General features: G+C 38.9%; 1 protein-coding gene across 6 annotated transcripts in view; it reads right to left on the bottom strand.

Moving 5' to 3' along the window:
• The window catches only part of ADCY1 (adenylate cyclase 1), a 451138-nt gene that overhangs the window by 5745 nt on the left and 422769 nt on the right, over nucleotides 1-22624 (bottom strand). For 4 of the 6 annotated variants that reach the window (XM_039353930.1, XM_039353932.1, XM_039353931.1 and 1 more), the window contains 4 exons: nucleotides 6087-6233; nucleotides 4189-4287; nucleotides 1524-1638; nucleotides 409-533 (listed from right to left, as the gene is read on the bottom strand). In XM_039353930.1, coding sequence (XP_039209864.1) covers nucleotides 409-533; nucleotides 1524-1638; nucleotides 4189-4287; nucleotides 6087-6233 — 486 coding nt within the window. Of the gene's footprint in view, nucleotides 1-408; nucleotides 534-1523; nucleotides 1639-4188; nucleotides 4288-6086; nucleotides 6234-7962; nucleotides 8083-9097; nucleotides 9196-22624 lie in introns of those variants that run through there. The other 2 variants (XM_039353935.1, XM_039353934.1) reach the window with 2 other exon arrangements.

Here is a 22624-nt window from a genome sequence, read left to right as displayed (position 1 = left end):
CTTAGCAGAGTTAAAAAGATGGAGTCAAAAGAAATAATGTTAAAAAGGTAGAAAGAAAGTCCTCAAGCTTTGTCAACTGGCATTGGGATCTAAGAATGGGTCACAACCCCGGGTGTAGTTGGTGGCTTGAGGGTGTTCTCTCCATCTTTATAACTTTGTTACTTTTTTAGGGATGTTTTTTATTTGTACACCATTCGGAGTCACTTAGACACGTACGGAAAAAATTATTTGTTTTTTTAAATTAATCAAATTTATACATCACCCATCTGTGATGTATAAATTTGATTAGTTTAAAAAAACAAATAATTTTTCCTAGGTGGAGTTTCACTATAGTCTGAGAAGTAACCCATTGCTTTGATATTTTATTAAGATTGATGTAATTTATAACATAACTCTGAAAATACTCACTTGAATTTTACCTTGCACTCCAGTACTATCCATCCTGCTAGCAACATTTACAGTATTACCCCAGATATCATATTGAGGTCTTCTGGCACCAATAACACCTGCCACTACAGGGCCTACATTAATACCTGAAAAAGAAGCCAAATACTTAAAAAATGAAATCTAATGTTCATCAGGCATGGCAAGGAAGTATCTGGGTCCCCTACCCATTCCTTTTAAAGCATATATTTCCATTCTATTGAAATTGCTTTTTGATACTAAGAAGCTGAAATGGGAAAATAATATCCAATCTAAGGATATTCCTAAGGTGCCCTTGTTTTAAACAGAAATGGGGAAGAATGCTGACTTTCTTCTCCTATTGGCTTCCAGGTGACAAAACATAAGTAGTTTATAGATAACTTCCTCAAATTCCGCAAATAAACGATTAATAAAATCTCATTAATATATGAAAGAAAGACCTATAGCACTTCTTCAATTAACCTGGAATAGTTTGAAAATTATAGTTGCCAACACATTTGATAAACTTAGGCTTTTCTTTAGTAGGAGTTCTGCTTTGGGACAATCTCTGGGGAGATTGTGGTGGGAAATAAATGTTTAATACCTGGACACTAGCAATACTTAATTGTCTGGGGTGGTACAAGCTGATTTTTCTGCTCTTTTTGCAAACAGTAAGAAAATGACTAAGGGGAGGGGATGGTGACATAAATTGAAGTAAAACAATGAGAGAAGATTTGGTTTTTACATTGCAGACATATTGTATCTGGAAGTGTCTTTTTACTACTTATATATTTTTAAATCTCTCTGAAGATTAAAAAATAGTTTCTTAAAGATTTTCATAATCTCTCTGAAAACTTCTCTCTACCCCATGAGGAATGAAGGAATTTCAATTTCTACAAGACTGTTTTTTTTATTATGATCAGTCATCCCTGTATACTTTCCTCATCTTTAATATTAATTAACAGTTGTCAAGTTAGAGAAGAAAATTATTTATGCAACTATTAGGTATAATATTAGCTGCTATATATTGTCAGAACATAGGATTTGTTTATAAAATCTCTGTTATGAATGCTGAAAGAAACAATAACAATATAGAATTTATTCTTGAAAATGTAACTTACCAACCCGAAGAACAAAATCGTTGTAGGACTGATAGTTGATTTCATCAAGAACATCAAACATTTCTATTGCAAAGTCAGCCAGTGTACTGAGATGGAAATAAATTGATTTCTTTGTCTATATTTTAAAAAGAAATTTTTATGTCATTCATAATGTTGTATTGATTACTGTAACACAATTTAATCAAGTTTGTAAAACAGATGAAGAATCTCTTTAAATATAAACAAATATATAGGTGACATATATTTAACAAGCTAAATGCTCATTTTGGGGAGAAGTTAATTTCACAAGACTAGAAATGTTGTAGAGAAGAGTGAGGATCCCGGGATTAGAAAATTCAGATGATTAGAAAAATTTAAAGTTATTTATCAATAGCAGTTAATTATTGGTCATGTTTAGTAAGATTAAATTATTCGGGAGGGGGCTTTTTAGGAATTGGTAATTACTGATTTTATATTCTGCACTTGGATTTCTTATAATTGTCTGTTTAGCCACTACAGAAAAGAGATGACTGGATTAGATGACCTTTGCTTTAGTGCAGCTTTATCACTTCTGACCTCATTAATGCTTGCTGAGAATGTTAACATGATTGAAGGTATATGTGTGTGTGTGTGTGTGTGTGTGTGTGTGTATTTATACTTATCATACATTTATTGTATATTTTATATATGTGTATATGTGTGTGTGTGTGTGTGTGTGTGTGTGTGTATGTGTGCATGCACATGCATGTATTTGGGGGGTCAGATTAGCACCCTATTTTACATCTAGGGAGCACAAACAGTCCTCTCTCTGCTATAGCTGCACAATTTGTCTTTGGTCACATAGATTTGCTCATAGATTTTACAAATTTCCAATTCCTTTGAAGCAACCTAGAGTCATAGAATCATAGGGCTGAAAGGGACCAAGGAGGTCTTCTAGTCCAACACTCTGTTCAAGAATGAGTCTTATACTATCCTAGTCAAATGGTTATCCAGTCTATTTTTGAAAATCTCCAGTGATGGAGCACCCACAACCCAAGGAGGTAAGCTCCTCCATTGATTAATTGCTCTTACTATCAGAAAATTTATCCTTATTTTTATGTTGCATCTCTCTTTGACAAGCTTTCACCCATTACTTCTACTCCTTGTCTCTGGTGCATTAATCCCTCTTCTTCATGAGAACCATTCAGAGTACTGGAAGACAGTTATCATGTCCCCCCGATCATTCTCTTTGATAGGCTAGAAATACCTAGGTCCCACAACAATTGTTGCTCTTCTCTGCACACTTTCTAGGGTCAATATCTTTTTCTGTATCATGGTGATCAGAACTGTATGCAGTATTCCAAGTATTATCTCATTAGTGTGATATAAATTGGTACTGTCGCTTCTCATTGTCTTGATGCTATCTCTCTGTTGATGCGTCCTGGGATTTCATTGGCTTTTTTCGTAGCTGCAGCAAACTAAGTGGTGGTCACTAGGATCCCTAGATCCCTAGATCCCTCTCACAGTTACTACTGTTGAGTCAGATATCAACTATTCTATACCCATGCATTTTATTTTTCCTATATAAGTGTAAGATCTTATTTTTCTTGCTGCTGATCTGCAGCTTGCTGGAAAGGGCCCAATGCTCGAGTCCATCAAGATTCTTCTGGATCTTGAGCCTATCCTCTAAAGCAGACATGTCAAACACAAGGCCTGGGGGCCAGATGCGGCCTGCAAAGGGGTTTCATGTGGCCCGCAAAACCATCCTGGAAACAGTGAGGGAATGGCCCCCTCTGCCTTGGCCCTGGCCCAGACCAGCCAGGTTTTGTGTTGGCCATCTATGCTGAAACTCATTCAGTCTTAGCTCCATAAGCCCCCCCGCATGGCCTGAGAGGAACAGTGAGGCTCCTCCAGTGGACCATGCCTTGGCACTTGCCCTGGTCCCTCCCCCTTCTGCCAGAGTCCCTCAGATCTATCCCACTCTTGCCCAGGCCCCCACAGGCACCCTTGGCCACACTCACCCAGTAGGCCACACCCACTCCATCCACACCCACCCAGTAGGCCGCACCCACCTGGCCCCGAGGGCAACCGCAATACTGATGCGGCCCTTAATGAAATTGAGTTTGACATCCCTGCTCTAAAGTATTAGTTATTCCTCCCTGTAAATTTGATGAGTTCCCCTTTTATCTCTTTATGTAGGTCATATATGAAGATGTTGAAGAGCACTCGGTATAAGATAGTACCTTGGGGTACCTCACTGCATGCTTCCCTCCATGCAGATATAGTTCCTTTGAGGACTACCTGTTGAGTGTGATTGGTCAGCCAATTGCAAATCCATCTAGTGCTAGTACTGTCTATCCCATATTGTTGTATCTTACCAAGTAGGTTGTGGTCTACTGAAGTCTAAGTATATTATGTCCACAACATTTCTCTGATCCACTAATTTAGTTAGTTTATCAAAAAAGGCAATCATGTGTGGCATGATTTGTTTTTAAACAAGCCCATACTGGCTTCTAGTAATCACCTCGTTTGTTTCTAGGTTCTAAGAAATCCTTTGCTTTGGATCGTGCCATGTCTTTGAACTGTAGATTTCAGGAGTTAAACATGTATAGTTTTATTCAGTTTCCGCCTCAGCAGATTCAAAGCAAACTCTTAACTTCAGATGTGATATTACTTAAATAAAACAACCCAAAGGAAGATAGTTTACCTTGCTATCTGTAGTTGGCACAAGACCCACCGCTGCCATATATGTACTTCCAATTGTCTTGATTTTTTCAATGTCTTTATAATATTCTTTGTCCATAAGCTTTGTTTAAAACACAAAAATATTAAACATTGCATAATATTTCAGATAACAAAAAATGTGTATATCCCTTGTTTTAGCATTTATTCTTTTTTACTGCCTCATACCTGTAGCAAATATCATCTAAAGACTTCAGTGGTTGTGAAAAATTATTATGGATTACGCCTGTTATAATTTCAGGAGCATAGTAACTCAGCATATTAAGCAAAACCTATTTATCTTTGCTTCTTTTGTTTAATACAATAAGAATGAGAAAATATACAGAGTTTCTGAATTTTTTTCCAACCTCTTAATAATAATTTTACTCTGAGATATGCAGCTGCATTGATGAAGAGTTTAGAATGTTAGGAACAATTCAAACCATTGTCAAATGTTTTCTGCTGTGAAGATGCCATGGAGTTATATACTGGAAATCAGGGTGGGGTGGATGTGGGAGGGAGCAGAATGGCTCCTTCAATTTCATCTAGATAATTTTTAACTTTAATCTTCTTTTGCTAGTTTCTCCCCTACCCCTTTAATTCAATTTTCAGAAGGTTTACAGGCAGACAGAAAGAATCCCACAACTCCTTACGTGAATGTTTTCCAACATTGCACCTGGTTTGAAAAAACAAAAAAGTTGGAATAGAAGATTACAGAGGTAGCCTTCAAGAAAATATGCAGCAACCATTGGTGAAATATGAACTTAGCCAGGAAAACAGAAAAAAGTGAGGCAGAAACTCAAAAATGTTTTACCTTGATTTTTTTTGGTATAAGAGGGAAGAAAAGACAAATGATGAAAGGCTTTCAGGTTTTTATTACTATTGTTTATATCAATAGATTTCTAATAATTCTTGTGTGTTTGTTTCCTGATCTGTTCCACCTTAATGAGGTGACATATAGTATATATTGAAAGAACATAGCAGTTGCAATGAAGCATAGCTGATTCTATATGTTCTAAAATTACCAATTAATTATTATCAAAATGGCAATAGCCTTTAAGTTTTATTAGTCCATGAATCAATTCTGCATGTGGGAAGATATTGGCTGAGAGGCAAAGGAAAATCTAGTGTAATAATAAGTAAATGAAAAAAAAAAACTTCAAGCTAGACTTTTAATCCTTTTTAGAGATATTTATGGCACATGGCCAGGCAATCTGCAGGACCACCTTACCTTTAAAGACATCTGCCTGTTCTACCAGATGAGATTGGATGGACACACTCCTGTTCTTCTACTGGGAGCTAGGAAGCAAGCAGTCCCTCCCTGCCCTATAGAACAAACTGCTCCTTCAACTTCAGCAGACCTTCACCCTTTTAGTCTTCCATAAGGCTTTAAAGACCTGGCTCTTCCCCCAAGCACTGGGAGAAGATTAATTGTTGGCACATTAGCATGGATTGGTGCCATGTTTTTGTTGTTTTTAATATTCTGTGATTTAACTGGCTATGTTTTATAATTTGCAAAATGATTTTATATGCTTTTAATCTTTGATTGGGAGCCACCCAGAATTGGTGGAGGATGGGTGGCTATATAAATATTTAAAACAATAAACAATCGAACAAAAATATTTTGAATTAAGGACCCACTCAACAGATTTAACTATAAAAATATTCTCTAGTTAAGGGACCATATGTTCATTTTATCAGAAATTAAAATTAAACAGTTAATTTTTCTTATAAATTATCATAATATTATAATTTCATCTTCGAAATTTATTCAGTAGCTCAAGTAACCTTCTATTTCTCCACAACAGCCTTGTTAGGGAGATGTGACCAAGAAAAAAAGAGAGACAGAGCCAATGGCAATAGTAAAGACAAATTAGCTCTTACCTCATCAAAATCAGCTATAATTTCATTTAACAGGCGTAAACATTCTACTCCCATATTATTACCATCCAGTTCAATGTAAAAATCGTTGAAATTTGGTATGGATGCAAACATCACTCCTACTTGTGAATATGACTGGTAATATAAGTCCTGTAATAAATGATTAAATCCTTATTAGATAAAGAATTGGATTTATACTAAAAATTATTGGACTAAATCCAGATTAAATTAGATAAATTTAGTTATCCCATCCTTGCTATCAGGAAGCAATGAGCATAATGGCTTCTTGAAAGGTGAAGACCTCTCTCAATTTTTTTTTAAATTAAAAACTGTCAGAACTGTCAGAACGCGCTGATAATTTCTGGTGTGTGTGTGTGTGTGTGTGTGTGTGTGTGTGTGTGTTTATATAACATATATATGTCTTTGGTTATTCGGGTTTTCTCCCATGTCAAATTGGAAGTGTCCTGGCAACATTTCAACGAAGTCTCATTCGTCATCTTCAGGCTGGTGTTTTCGGCTTCGTGCTTCTAGGAGCAATGTGTGATCGTAGCTGTTTCTTTCTTTTAACTGCCAGTGGGGGTATGAACTGATTGGGTGAGAGCTTGGCTGTGTTCTGATTGGGTGGAGGTGTGTTCTGACTGGTTAGGAGCTTGGCTGTGCTCTGATTGGATGGGGGGTTGGTTGTGCTCTGATTGGATGGGGGAGTGTTCTGTTTGGATGAGGGCTTTGTTATGCTCAGGCTAGTCTGAGTTGCAGGGGGGTTTAAAATGGTGAGCTGCATTGCTATTGTTTGCCTTTGCATTCGTGGTCATGCCTCATCTTCATGGTGGGTATCAGTTTGCTTCATGTATGGATTAGAGGGGTTTAAAGTGGCTAATGATGCAGCTGTGGTCGGGCTTCTGGTTTGTGGTCGTGCTTCATCATCGGTGTGGGTTTGGGTTTGCTTTTTGCATGGATGTGTGGTGCTGACATCCTGTGTGGTTTTCATGAGCGTAGGTCTGGTGTCATTCTTTGTGTTAGGGACTCGTTTTCAATAAGGGCAGGTTTCCAAATGGCTGGCAGGCGGGAGGTATCATCTCGTTTGTTCATGCTGTGTGGGCGTTTTTCTATCTCGGTGGCTTTTCTGATTATTCTGTTATTAAAGTGTTCAGTTCTGGCGATAATTCTCATTTTTTTAAAGTCAATTTCATGTCCTATGGCTTTAAATGTTGGACCAGGGAAGAAGTTAGTTCCTCTTTTTTGACTGAGTTCTTATGTTCTTCAATGCGTGCACTTATTCTTCTGTTGGTTTGTCTTGTTTGTCAATAAGGGCGAGGATCTATTAGGATGTTGTTGGAAAACACACGAATCTCCTGCCCAGCGGGCTCTCCCTCCTCCGCCTTCCGAAGAACACTCGGCTCTTAACAGATGCCTGTCCATCTTCGGTATTGGCGGGCTCCTCAGCTGTTCTTTGGAGTGAGTCCGCTGTTGGCTGGGTGCCAAGGGGGTGTCCGTGGGCCGCTGAGAGACAAGACACTTTATATAACTAAAGTGCTAGAGCTTCTTAACGATAGAACAGCATATAGAATGATCGGGAAAGACCCCTCGGTGACACTCAGGAATAAACTACTGGGTACTTTTAAGCACAGTAGAAAGATGAGTGAGCAAACCCTGAAGAAAGTGCACCCATGTGACATGGCACTTGCTAGGTTTTATGGGCTACCCAAAATCCAAAAGGAAGGCATTCTCTTTGCCCCATTGTTTCGTTTAGAGGTACTCCTACCGCGGGGCTGGCGAAATGGCTCAGTGGCCATATTTGCCACCTTGTGGATGACAGTCTTACCATGGTCAAGTCAGCGGAGGAGTTCCTGAGTAAGATCAAGACCCTCAGGGTGGAGGAGGATGAGATGATGGTATCATTCGGTGTTAACTCACTCTTCACCTCCATCCCCCAGGACTTAGCCATCTCTGTCCTGAGGGACCAGTTGACAGATAAAAAGGAGGTCATTACCAGGACTCTCTGCAAACGGAAGATCTCATGAGACTAGTGGAGGTATGCCTAACAACCTATTTTACGTTTCAGGGTGTCATATACGAACAGGTTAAGGGTACACCTATGGGCTCCCCCATCTCCAGCATTATAGCAGAGGCAGTGCTTCAACAATTAGAGCTTAAGGCGATGACCCTATACCAACCCAAGTTTTGGGTTCGGTACGTGGACGACACATTTGTTGTTGTTAAAAGGCAACATGTAGCTGACTTTATGGGAATACTGAACTCGATTTACCCTGATATAAGATTCATGGTGGAGGAAGAGAAACAAGGCCCTTTAGCCTTCTTGGATGTGCTGATCCATTAATAACGTCTCTGAGGCAGCAGCCAGACTGTTGGCCCCCTATAACATAGAGGTGGCCCATAAGCCCAATCAAACGCTGCATTCCAAAATTATGCGCCCCAAGGACCCACTCCCCGCTATGGAAAAATCTGCGGTGGTTTACAAAATTGACTGTAAGAACTGTCAAAGTAACTATGTGGGCGAGACATCCAAACAGTTAAAAACCCGTTTACATGAGCACAAACTGGCCATAAGAAAGGGCGAGCAACATTCTCAAGTTTGGACGCATATGGCAGAACATGGTCACCAATTTGATTTTGACAACACACGGGTTATATCCAGTGATGCCACGAAAGGGGGACGACTATTAAAAGAAGCCTGGTATTCAGACAAGGACTCAATTAATCGCCATGTAGATCTGTGCCCAACACAGCAGGCGCTGAGGAAATGGAGTATGAACCGTCACCCACTCGCGCAAACAATGCGGCCGAGGCTTGCGAGACTGAGGAGACAGCATTAACCCCCGGTATGGACAGGCACACAAGACTTCCATTGACCCTCAGCGGCCCACGGACACTCCCTTGGCACCCAGCCAACAGCAGACTGTTAAGAGCCGAGTGCTCCTCGGAAGGCGGAGGAGGGAGAGCCTGCTGGGCGGGAGATTCATTTGTTTTCCGACAACATCCTAATAGATCCTCACCTTCTGGGTGGAGGCCGATTGCATCAGTAGAAGATCTGGAGGAGCTGGCGATGGGATTTCTGAGCCCAGTGTTGCCCGTACCAACGAAGAGGAGTGATCTATACGGAGAAGAAGGGGATGTAGGGTGGTAACTCGCTTGTGCCATAAAAGAGGAGATGTTTTTCCCCCTCGCCCTATGGGCGAGCGGAAGACCATGGACAGGGGATACTTGTGCCCGCAACTGGCAGTTTCCCCGATGGAATACAGGGGATTCGCCTCAGATAGGGGTGATAACTGCCAGCAACAGACAAGACAGCAAGGGATAGTTGGCACAGAGAGCGCTAAGATGGGGGGCGAAGGGGGAAGTGCTCAGCTGCATGACACCCAGACAAGTACCACCCATATAGGAGAGGGGAAGAGGATGGGGGAGGGGGAACAAGGAGAGACCATCGACTCACAATTGGGAGTGGGAGAAGATATTTGGAGCCTTAATGGAACATACAATAGTATGAAATTGAATGACCCCCCCATAACCCACAGCAGAGAGAAAGATGGTATGGGAGTAAATATCACTGCAGAGGCGGAGGGTGAAAGCATTCTAACAAATCTAAGAACTAACATTGAAAGAACAAGTAAGAGTGTCCAAAAGAGTGATAGAGGAGAGCTGGATGCAGACATCATAGAAACGACCAGAACACAGATTAACTGGTTAGGACCAATGACGTGGTCTAGGAGCCAGGTGCAAGGGTTAGCTAACCTTATTTAAGGCATGCCACTAACTGGCTTTTAACCCTGACGATGTTGGAAGTTCCCAACGAAAGCTAGGTTTTATTAAAGTATTTTCCTTCTTGGATTCTCCTGGTGGTCGTAAGTTATTTATTTTATATTATGAATATATATGTATGTATGTATGTATATGTATATATATGTTTTCTGAGGTATATATATATATATATATATATATATATATATATATATTATATATATAATATATGTGTGTGTGTGTGTGTATATATATATATATATAGGAAGTTTTGTCAGAAAAAGAAATTTGGATATATATATATATATATTATATATATATATATATATATATATATATATATTTGTTTTCTGAGGTTTTCGCGGGTATTTGTATATAGGTCTTTGGTTGTTCGGGTTTTCTCCCGCGTAAAATTGGAAGTGTCTTGGCAACGTTTCGACGAAGTCACATTCGTCATCTTCAGGCTGGTGTTTTTAGCTTCTTGCTTTGAGCAGCAATGTGTGGTTTTAGCTGTTTCTTCCTTTTAACTGCCAGTGAGGGTATGAACTGATTGGTGGGAGCTTGGCTGTGTTCTGATTGGGTGGAGGTGTGTTCTGAATGGTTAGGGGCTTGGCTGTGCTCTGATTGGCTGGGGGAGTGTTCTGTTTGGTTGTGCTCAGGTTAGTCTGAGTTGCAGAGGGGTTTAAGATTTTGGGGTTAGGGAGTCGTTTGTCAATAAGGGCAGGTTTCCAAATGGCTGGTAGGCGGGAGGTATCATCTCGCTTGTTCATGCTGTGTGGGCGTTTTTCTATCTCGATGGCTTCTCTGATTATTCTGTTATTAAAATGTTCACTTTTGGCAATGGTTCTGGTATTTTTAAAGTCAATTTCATGTCCTGTGGCTTTAAGGTGTTGGACCAGGGAAGATGTTGGTTCCTCTTTTTTGACTGAGTTCTTATGTTCTTCAATGCGTGCACTTATTCTTCTGTTGGTTTGTCCGATGTATGTGGTGGGACAAGTGGTGCATGGGATTTCGTATACTCCTTGATTTTCTAATTCAATTTTATCTTTGGGGTTTCTAAGGATGGTGGATATTTTTCTGTTTGTGCAGAATGCTGTTTTGATGTTGTGTTTATGGAGGATCTTACTGATTCTGTCTGTGGTGCCTTTTATGTATGGGAGGAGGGCTTTGCCGTTTTCTTGTTCTTTGTCTTGGATTTTAGTGGGGGTTTCTTTTTGGATTAGGTTTGTAATCTTATTTCTATGGAATCCATTGGATGTTAGTACATTGGTGAGAGTGTGTAGTTCGGGTTTTAGGTGTTGTTCGTCAGCTAAGCGTTTTGTTCTGGAGATGAGTGTCTTGGCTACAGAGTTGATCTGTGCTGGGTGGTGGTGTGAGAGAGCGTGCAGATAGCGGTTTGTGTGTGTTTTCTTCTGGTAGATGGTGTGTCCTAGGGAGCCATTGGATTTCTTGTAGACTAAGACATCCAGGAAGGGAAGTTGGTTGTTAGCTTCTGTTTCCATGGTGAACTGTATTTTGGGGTGTAGGCTGTTGAGGTGTGTGAGGAAGTTGTCCAGTTTTTCTTTCCCATGTGGCCAGATTATGAAGGTGTCGTCTACGTATCTGAGCCAGAGTTTGGGTTTGTGATCCGATTTTTCTAGAGCTTGGGTTTCAAAGTGTTCCATGTAGAGGTTGGCAATGACAGGTGAGAGGGGTGATCCCATGGGTGCTCCTTCTGTTTGTTTGTATTTTTGTCCGTTATAGATGAAGTATGTGTTGGATAGGCAGTGGTTGGTCAGATCTAAGATGTGTTTGGGGGGGTTATATTTGTTTTGAATAGCTGTCAAGGCTTCTTTGATAGGCACTTGGGTGAAGAGGGATATGACATCGAAGCTCACTAGTAGGTCGCTGGGCTGTAAGTTTTGTTTCTTTATGATCTCTATAAACTGGAATGAGTTTTTTACGTGTGAGGTGATGGATTCTGCATAGGGCTGTAGTTGTTTGGCGAGAAATTTGGCTAGGTTTTGTAGAGGTGAGCCTATGGAGCTGACTATAGGTCTGAGTGGGGTTCCTTCTTTGTGTATCTTGGGGAGACCATAGAGTTTAGGGCATCTGGATGATTTCTCTCTGGGAATGATTCTTTGCTGGATCTCTTCGCTAATGGGGGAGGCTTTTATCTTGGTTCTGGTGGTTTTTTCCAGGTAGGTGGTGGGATCTGTATTTAGGGGTTTGTATGTGGAGTCTTGGAGTAGGTTGGTTAATTTGGTTTGGTAGTCAGATGTGTTCATAACCACCGTGGCGTTGCCCTTGTCTGCTGGTAGGATTATTATGCTGGTGTCTTCTTTCAGGTTACGTAGTGCTGTCTGTTCCTCTTTGGGTAAGTTGCTTTTGGGTGGCTTGCTGGTGCAGAGGATGTTGGTGATTTTGAGTCTGATTTTGTTAGCATCATCGGGGTTGATTTTGGTCAGGCTGGTTTCAACTCCACATATAATGGTTTCAGTGGGGATGTGTTTGGGAGCGACTGCAAAGTTGAATCCTTTGGAAAGGACATTGGTTTCGGCTTTGGTGAGGATCCTATCTGAGATGTTATGCACTGTTTGTTTCATGTGTGGCTGTGAGGGAGGAGGGGTTTGTTTCTGGCGTTCTTGTAGTCTTCGGAGTTTGTTGGTGTGTGTATCTGTCTTGAGGGTGGTCTGTGTTTCTGCTCTCCAGACGGCGAGTTGTTTGGATTTGTCCCAAAGTGCGGGGTGGATCTTGTTGCTGAGTTTGAGGTGGAGTGTGAGGAGATCTTTGTTAATTCGGTCTAGGAGGAATCTTTTTGTGTGAAGTTCATTTCTGATTAGGGCCAATTCTGTTCTTTTCAGGATCCGTTTGGTGGCTGCAGAGTTGGAGTGGAATGTGTGTGTGTGTGTGTGTGTGTGTGTGTGTGTGTGTGTGTGTATAAGTCTTTGGTTATTCGGGTTTCTCCCGCGGAGAAAACCCGAATAACCAAAGACCTACATACAAACACCCGCGAAAACCTCAGAAAACATTTATATATATTTAATTTAATATATTGATATAATTAATAAATTCTAAATATATACATATCTTAATAATTGCAATATTATTATATTTATCCCTACTAGAAAAAGATGCTAATAATATTCTAACATTGCCAGTATCTTCACTTTTAGTGAAAGGCTTCTTCTATTTTAGAAGCCTTGGCTATTAACTATTTCATTCTGTTACCCAGAATGGTGGAGAGAATTAATACTTCTCAATATTTTTCAAATGCTAGGAATTCTTGCTTGACCTTTTTTAATCATGCAAATAAAAACACAGGAGATTAATTTTTTGGGAAAAGCACAGTGTAATTAACTCAAGTCATAATGGAAAACTGTACTTTATCACAATGTTCATGATATACTAGTTCAGTGCATCGTCTTCATTGTCCTTCAGATATTCTTCCAATACCTTTTTTCTTCTTCTTCTTCAATTGTTTGATGTACCTGCAACATTCCACATTCACTTATGCTCCTTGGTAAATAGAGTCTGTCAACATCACCATGTGGATAAAGGACATCATTTGCTGTCATTAATTTTGTGGTCTTCCTACCAGGGCTTTTAGTTCTGCTAATGTCCAGTCCATTATTCTAGCTGTGGATCTAATGACAGGAGTTGCTCAGGTGTTAATTGCCTTTTTATCAAATGAGTTTGGGCTTTAAAATCATCTTCATTCTCATGATGTAATTTACTACTAACCTTCTTCTTGATTTCAGTGTGCTTGATGTTGCTAGCCTGAAGGATGTCTAGGTATTTGTAGTGATATTTATCCAGATTCATGATGTTATTTTCATATGGCATCTTGATTCCTAGTTTTCACAATATTTCCCCTGGTAAGGCTGGTATATCTGTCCAGTCCAAATTCTTTTTTTTAAAATATATTTTATTAGATTTTATATGGGTAGGGAAAAGGTAGGGTGAGTGCAGGTACAGGAAAATCGGGATAAAAGGGACAGGGTGTGGATAACTACAGTAAATACGTAATTCAGTGAACAAGCTGTCATCCTGGTCTTCATATTAAGTATTATTGTTTATATAATACTAGACATTTATAAGAATAAATCGGTATAGTTACAACTGACGTTTGGTAAAACACTAATATTCCTTTAAATAATTAACATAGTTGATAGCATAACAATTATTTCCAATCATCAACCTTAATACTTAATATAGTAAAATTCTAAAATCTCTTCTTATTCTAACGTGTTTCAACCCACTGATAAAATTTTCCCCAGGTTTTATAAAAGATTGAATCTTCCTTCTCCTTCATCTCTAATGTTAACCTGTCCATTTCTGCACAATCTAGATTTTTCAAAATTATAATCTGGTCTGATGGTAGGTTTTCATTTTTCCAAAATTGGGCAAATACTATTCTTGCAGCTGTTAATACATGTAATATTAAATAATCATTTTCTTTGCCATAATTAGGTCTTAATATACCTAACAGGAACAGTTCCGGTTTAAATTCTATTTGGATTTTCATCATCTTTTCTAACCATCTTTGAATCTTAGACCAATATTTTTTTGCAATAGAACATGTCCACCAGGCATGATAATAAGTACCCAGTTTTTGCTTATATTTCCAACATGTATCCGATAAATTTTTAAACATTTTCGCTAAGCGAACTGGTGTCATATACCATCTATAAAACATTTTATATAAGTTTTCTTTCTATGTTACTGCTTTAATAAGTTTAATATTTTTATCCCACAGTTTTTGCCAGTCTTATAATTCTATAGAATATCCAAAGTTCTTTGCCCATACTATCTGTCAGAATCCAATTATATTTCATCTCTAGTTATCAATTATAAAAAACCCCATTTCTGCCTTCTATGGATTCTGCTGTATGATGAAGGGAAGGGGGTGAACAAAGGGGCTTTATGGCCCTCACTTCCTTCGGTACACTTCAAAGGGACTAGATATGTGTATTGCCAAAAGAGCTAACCATAAGAATGGGGCTATTACCTTTCATGTAGTTTTCTTTGAAGTCTCCATCCAGCCGGCAGTAAGGAAGAGGGGGTGGGAATGAAATGCCTGAGACTGTCACTGAAAGAGGGGGGTGATTGGGTGGGGCTACTGGGGAACCCCTTAAAACCTTGAATGGGAGAGCTTGGACCCCAAGTCCTGTCTAGAACGCCTGCAACCATTTTTTCTTAATAAAGGATGCCTGTTGGAAGAATTATTCCAAGAGTTCTGTCTTCTTAAGATGCAAAGTGGGGTGGGTCCTTACATTAGACAGGACTTGCAAAATTAATCCATCTGGAAGGGAGACCCTTGCCGGGGGATTTTGCAAAAATTTACCATGTCAGACAATGGAGCAAGAAAGGGGGAAAACTCCCTAGAAAGAGAGCCGCTGCCCCAACTGGAACCTTGCCAAATGTTGGGATCCGAGAGGTCAGATTCCTCAGGAGAAGAAGTGGTGGAGACACGGGACCACAAGCCTCGCTGGTCAAGGGGCGTTGGAAAGAAAAGTGAGTGGGGAAAGGAATCAAGAAAGGTGACCCTGAGACGGGGGGCCAAGAAACCATAATGGAAGAGGAGATGGAGAAATGAAGATGAAGACACTACCACCAACAACAGAGGCACCGATCAATTCCAAGACGTCCGCCGTTGGAGATGAAATTGAAAGGGGAACCAACACGCCTGGGGTTTTTCCTAACCCAAGTCCTCAGCTACATGGAGGAATACGGGTGGGACATCCCCAGCAACAAAGCCCGCATCCGGATTGTGCAATCTGCCCTGGACGGATCGGCTGCAGATTGGGTGGTGAACTTGCACGACTCCAATGCCCCAGAACTCAGCAACTTCAACCATTTCATGTCCTCTCTGAGAAGACGATTTGAAGACCCCTGGCTGATCGCAAAGCCCGTGAAAGGATAAAAACGATGAGGCAAGGCAAACGCCTGGTGGCCTACTTAGCCATTTCAAAGATGGACTAAATTATGATCTATATGACGCTTGCCTGCCCCGAGGGGACCCACACCAACTTGACGAATAGTACATCTTGGCAGAGGAAGCAGAGATCGACATATTGAAGAGACACCGCCGAGGAAAACAATGGAGCCGCTCCCCGCCTGAGTTGACACATGAATCAGTGAAACCATCGGCTACAGCCAAGAAGCAAATGGGGTGTTTCAAGTGTGGAAGAGAAGGGCATCGAGCTGTAGAATGCCGCTCCAAAGCCTCCCAGCACAACCCAGACAGATCCCCCATCAGCAAATCCGGAAAGTCTTCAGCTAAGCCAAAAGAAACTGCCATGAGAATGATGGAAATTGCGGAACCCCCCACTTCTGCTCATCAGGGGGAAAGAACTCCAGCCTACACCGCAGGGCCGGTGGATGCCTCAGATGACAGCTTGGAGGGTGAACCCCTGGTAAGTGGACGCATCGCACCCATCCTCAAGACAGTGACTATATTAATTTCCCCCATGGCCGAAGCTGTGAAGGTGAAAGCTTTAATAGACTCTGGCTGCACCCGCTGCCTCATTAGCCCAACACGAGTGGGGAATCTGGGCATTCCATCGAGGAGATTGGAAGAACCAATCTCATTTGGCCAGTTAGATGGATCCATAGCAGGGGGAGGGGGTGCCAGCTACCCTAGCCACTCTACCAATACACCTCTCCCTGGGCAAACATGAGGAGGACATAACGTTTGTGGTGACCCCAGGCATGGAATGGCCAATGACCCTAGGGATGGAATGGTTAAAAAAATGGAACCCCTGGGTAAATTGGAGGATGACAGAAATCAAATTCCCGAAGGGGGACCCTGTGGACTTAAAACCCCAAGGGAGGCTACCAGAATCAAGAATAGAGAAAGCATACATGGGAGAGGAAAAGGGACTAACAGAAATATCAGAGGAATACAGAGACCTTGCTGAAGTTTTCAGTGAGGAGAGGGCGGATGAGCTCCCCCCCCAACCCACAGACTGTACCATTGAATTCAAGCCTGGGGCAAAACTCCTGAAGCCCAGATTATACTCCATGAGCCCAAAGGAGAAGGAGGAAATGGAAAGATTCATAAAAAAAACCTGGAGAGGTTTCATTGAGCCAGCCAAGCCTAAAGTGGCTGCCCCCATCCTTTTTAGAGAGAAGAAGGATGGCTCTTTACTCTTATGCGTGGATTATAGGGCCCTGAATACAATCAGTGAAAGCAACCTATATCCTCTGCCCCTCATGAAAGACATGCTGTCACACCTCTCAAAAGGGAAAATGTTTTCTAAACTAGTCCTAAGGGAAGAGTAATATTGCGTGAGAATTAAGGAAGGGGATGAATGGAAGACCGCATTTAACTTCCCCATGGGGTGCTATCAATTCAAAGTCTTGCCATTTGGATTACAAGGGGGCCCTGCAGTCTTTATGCAATTAATCAATGACGTCCTAAGGGAGCACCTGTTTAAGGGGGTCCTTGTTTACTTGGACGACATTCTTATCTTCACCGAAACAAAAGAGGAACACATCAACCTTGTCAGAGCGGTTTTAAAGAAACTGTGAGCCGCCCACCTATATGCCAAACTCTCAAAATGTGAATTCCACCAGGAAAGGATAGACTACCTAGGTTATCGCATATCCCCCAGGGCATTGAAATGGACCCAGAGAAGGTCAAAGCAGTATTAGATTGGGCACCACCCCGCACAAGAAAGGAACTACAAAGTTTCCTGGGCTTTGCAAACTTTTGTCGCCAATTCATCCCCTCATTTGCCCAGATAGCCTTGCCCCTCACTAACTTACTAAAAACAAAGGGAGCATCCTCAGTAAAACCTAGTCAGCCACTATCATTGTTAGAAGAACTCTTTTAGTTCTTCTTCTTCCATCTTCCAATTTAATAAGTATTTATAAAGCTTCTTAATCAAACGTTCATCTGTTTTTTTATTTAAAAAGTTTTATTAACAATTAACAAAATAAACCCACTAACCCACCCATCCCCACCCTCCTACCCCCTCCCCACTTCCCAGAGCCGAGTACAGGGTTATTACAAACATATTAAACATAATCTAAATAAATTTAACAAATAGGTTAAACATTTAACAATTTATACAACAACTAAATTCATACTTAACCCTTAATTCCCTTTAAACCTTAATAACATATTATAAACAAATCCATTTTTAAACAATTATTATAAAAAACCATAATAACAGTAAATAAACTAAATAATTCCAATTATAAAATACTATTAATAATACTTATTATATTAAAATTTAATCATAGAATAAATGGAACTTTTTAGTTCCATATTTAATTTGAATATAATCTATCCATCTTCTCCATACCATAATATATCTTTCTTGTGTATGATCCTTTAAATAAGCAGAAATTTTAGCCATTTCTGCTAAATTAGAAATCTTGTGTCCATTCTTCTATTGTAGGCAACGAATCTTTCTTCCAATATTGACCTATCAATAGCCTTGTTGCTATAATTAAATTCAACATTAAAATAGTTTCTTTGACATCAAAATCCTCAAAAATCCCTAATAAAAATAGTTGAGGAGTAAACTTTATCTTCCTTTTAAAAATATTTTGAATGTTCCACCAAATCATAATCCAAAAATATATATCCTTAATATTTTTACAAGTCCACCAAACATGAAAGTAAGTTGCATCAGAACTTCCACATCTCCAACATTTGGGCTGTAAGTTAGAGTACATACAAGACAACTTTTTATGATCCAAATGTCACCTATAAAGCATTTTATTAAAAAATTCCTTTAAATTTTGAGCCTGTGTAAATTTAACATTTCTAATCCAAATTATCTCCCATAAATCCAATGGGATCGGTTCCTGGATATTCTGAGCCCATTTAACCATACAATCTTTAACCAATTCCCTTTCCGAATCCAATTCTATTAACACATTATAAATTCTTTTTATGTGAGCCTTATTCTGATCTTTAATCTGAATTACTAAATTTTCATCTCCTAATGTTATTCCAACTTTCTTATCTAAAGTCCACCTATCCACTATTTGTAAATACTGAAACCATGACTGTAAAATATTTTCTTGCCTTAATACATCTAAAGATTTTAATTGCCAGTCAGTACCCAAACAAATAAGTAATTCTTTATACGAATTTTTTTTCAAAATTCATCCCCTTAGAGATCCCCTCAATTGCATGTCCAGGAATCCCCCGAATAGGTATTTTATAATTTAACCTATAATAATATTTCTTCCGGACTCAAAGTAGGGCACTTCTTAAAATATGCGATTTAAAAGCCCAATCTACTTTCTTATTAAAAATTAAATATGCATGCCAACCATATAATAAATCCCATCCTTCAAGAGAAAAAATATTTTTATTTGTTAAATTAAGCCAATCACTTATCAAAGTTAATGTGGCTGCATCATAATATAATTTCAAATTAGGCGCTTTAAGCCCTCCTCTTTCTTGAGCATCTTGCAAAATCTTAAACTTCACCCTTGGTTTCTTCCCAGCCCATATAAATTTATTGATACCTTTCTGCCACTCATCCATATTAGCATCTTTTTTTAAAATGGGTATCATTTGAAAGAAAAAAAGAAACTTTGGTAGAACATTCATTTTAACAGCTGAAATTCTCCCCAACAATGACAGTTGCAATTTTTTCCAATCATTTAAATCCTTTTTTACTTTTGTCCATAATACTTCATAATTATTCTTATATAATTTCCCATTAGAAGCGGTTATATATACTCCCAAATATTTAATCTTCTTCGCTATCTGAAAACCTGTAAGTCTAACTAAAATTTCATTATCCTTCTCAGTCGTATTCTTAGATAATATCTTGGTCTTATTATTATTTACTTTGAAACCAGAAACTTTCCCATATTGAGTTATAAGTTCCAATAAATAACTAACCAATTGAATCGGTTGTTATAAAGTTAACACCAAATCATCTGCAAAAGCTCTCAATCTATACTCATTCTTATTTATTTTTATTCCCTTAAGTACTGTAGACTCTCGAATTTGAATTAACAAATAAATAACCAAGGAGATAATGGACAACCTTGTCTTGTACCCTTTTTAATATTAAAAGTCTCTGTCAATCCCCCATTAATAATAATTTGAGCAGACTGCTGCTGATATATAGCCTTGAGAGCATATAAAAACTTATTTCCAAAATTCATTTTCTCTATTAATAAAAATAAAAATTGCCAATCTAATTGATCAAAAGCTTTCTCAGCATCCAAAAATATAAAAGCCGCAGGAATCTGATTATTCTTATCCAAATACTCAATTAAATTAATAATTTGTCTTGTATTATATTTCATATATCTTCCTGTTATAAATCCTAACTAATCACTATGAATTAAATCCTTTATAACCTGCATTAATCTATTTGCCAAAACTTTAGAAAAAATCTTATAATCTACATTTAAAAGAGATATAGGTCTATAATTTTTTGGTTCAGTAAGATCTTGATCCTCCTTTGGAATCAATGATATAAAGGCCCTTCTCCAAGAAGGAGGGATCGAAGCTCCCAGTAAAATACTATTAAAAAGTTCTTTTAGTGGCTCTATCATTTCTTCAAATAACATTTTATAATACTTAGCCGTTAATCCATCTGTACCAGGGGCTTTCCCAAACTTTAACTGCTTAATAGCAAAACCAATTTCCTCCGAAGTAATTAAACAATTCATCACATTTTGTTGTTCATTAGAAAGTTTAGGAAAATGTACTGATTGTAAATACTTCTTTACATCTAAAGCATGTATATTATCACTAGCATATAATTTTGTATAAAAATCTAAAAAACACTTTTTAATCAAATTCTGTTGATAGACTTCACTACCCTTATTACTCTATAATTATCGCCTAATAATGACATATCTTCCTTAGAATCAGAATCAATTAACTTAGCCAATAAGTTTTTTTTCACATAAATTACAACTCCCCCTTTTTTCCCTGGGGCTGAAGCTATAAAATGCGATCCTAAACGAGAATTTTTCCAATATTTATAATCCTTCAAAGTTACATGGGTCTCTTGCAGACATACTACATCATTGTTATATTGTTTCAGATAATGAAATACTTTTTTTCTTTTCTGTGGTGAATTCAAGCCATTAACATTCCATGTCAGAAGCTTTGCCATTTCCGGCAGGTTGAAGCCTTTGAAGCATAACTTGAAGATCAACTGTAGAAGATCTCTTTGGTCTTGCTCCTCCCACAGGCTCTGTAACAATAGTTCCTTCTATTTTTTTCAGTAGCCTTCTGCTTCTGATCTTTTTCCCTGCGTTTATGCGCTGCACGAGTCATCCTTTGTTCTTTTATCTCCAAAGTCTGTACAGCAGACTCCACTTGTAAATCTTTAGAAATCAAAGAAATCACACCTCCAGTTCTTTGCTCTTCTCCAATTTTACTAGCTTGCGGAGATAAGGGCGAATCTGCCTTCAGAATGGAAGAATAAAAATCTTTTGCTTTTAAAACTGTATTTAATCTGTAACATGTTCCTAGGTAGTTCACCACTATCCCAGCTGGAATTTCCCATCTGAACTGGATTTGATGACGTTTAAGCTCCTCAGATAAAAAAGTGAATTCTTTTCTTTTTCTTAAAATCTTTGGAGGTATTTCTTCTAAAATTATGACATCTTGATCTGCAATTCGAAACCTCTGTTTATAGAAAGCTTGTACAATTTCATTACGGATTAATCTTCTAGAGAAATAAATGATCACATCTCTAGGTAGATTTCTTTGTCTGGCAAACCATGAATTTACCCTAAAAAAATTTTCAATCCCATCCCAAATTTCCTCTGGTTTCCATCCCAAATTAAAAGCAATATCTTTAACCACTAACTCTTTTAAATCTTCTTGTGGGTTTTCTTTCAAACCTCTAATGCACAACGCAAATTCCATATCCCTGTACTGTGAAATAATTAATTCATCCTGTGTCAAATCTATCTTATTCTCAACCTCATCAACTCTGCTTTCCAATTTCGCTGCATTTTCCGTCACTTCATCCAATCTGTCATCAATCCTCTCAATATGCACAGCTAGTCCTTGAAAAGCAAACACTATATCCTCCCTCATTTCTTTGTTCTTTTCCTCCAATAATTCTGCCACAGCAGCCCTGTCTGAAGCCATTTTAATATCCAAAAGGTCAGCCACCTCCTCTTTAATGTCTAAAGCAGTTTTTTTAAAGCTTCTTGTAAGTCTTTAAGTGAAAATGCAAGTGGAGGAGGAGAAGGAGGGGGTGTTTTTGGCTTAGGTTGAGAAACAGTCAGCGTTATCGGAGAGGAAATAGAGGCTTTAGGAACCGAAGAAACAAATCGTTTTGAAACCATTTCTATAAATTCACAGTCTTATATTATAAAATCAAGAAAAAGAAAATACAAATACAATCCCCAAAACAAAGAAGAAAGTTCTTGCCTTATATATTGAACAGTCTATTAACTTTGTTGCAAAAGATCAAACAAGAAAGCCAAGCGCCATCTTTAACTTCTGTCACTTTCCCTTTCTTTACTTCAAACAACAAAGAAAAAAAAATTGAAGATACTTTTCAGGAGTTAAAGTCCCAGATGATCACAAATCTAATTTCTCCTGGTCAGCTCCATCTGCTTTTATATACTCACAATCTCACTTTAAGAAGCAGATATGGAAGTGGCGTCTAGCATTGTTCTTAAATTTCGGAACAAAGACGTCCTGGAATGCAGAGTTAAACTCGGGCTCCAAGGGAGCTCTACCCTCCGACCTCCCTAAAGTTGTGGGGGTCCAGGGGAGCTCTACCTTTACCCAAGAAGCTCTCCTCTTCCTCTTCTCCCAAGGAAAGAGGTTTTAAGCTGCGGAACAG

Source organism: Crotalus tigris, unplaced genomic scaffold, assembly GCF_016545835.1.
Source record: "Crotalus tigris isolate CLP2741 ecotype Arizona unplaced genomic scaffold, ASM1654583v1 scf7180000018540.1288718, whole genome shotgun sequence".
NCBI lineage: Eukaryota > Metazoa > Chordata > Lepidosauria > Squamata > Viperidae > Crotalus > Crotalus tigris.
The sequence above is the reverse complement of the archived record's forward strand: the minus strand, read 5'-3'. Positions and strand labels throughout refer to the sequence as shown.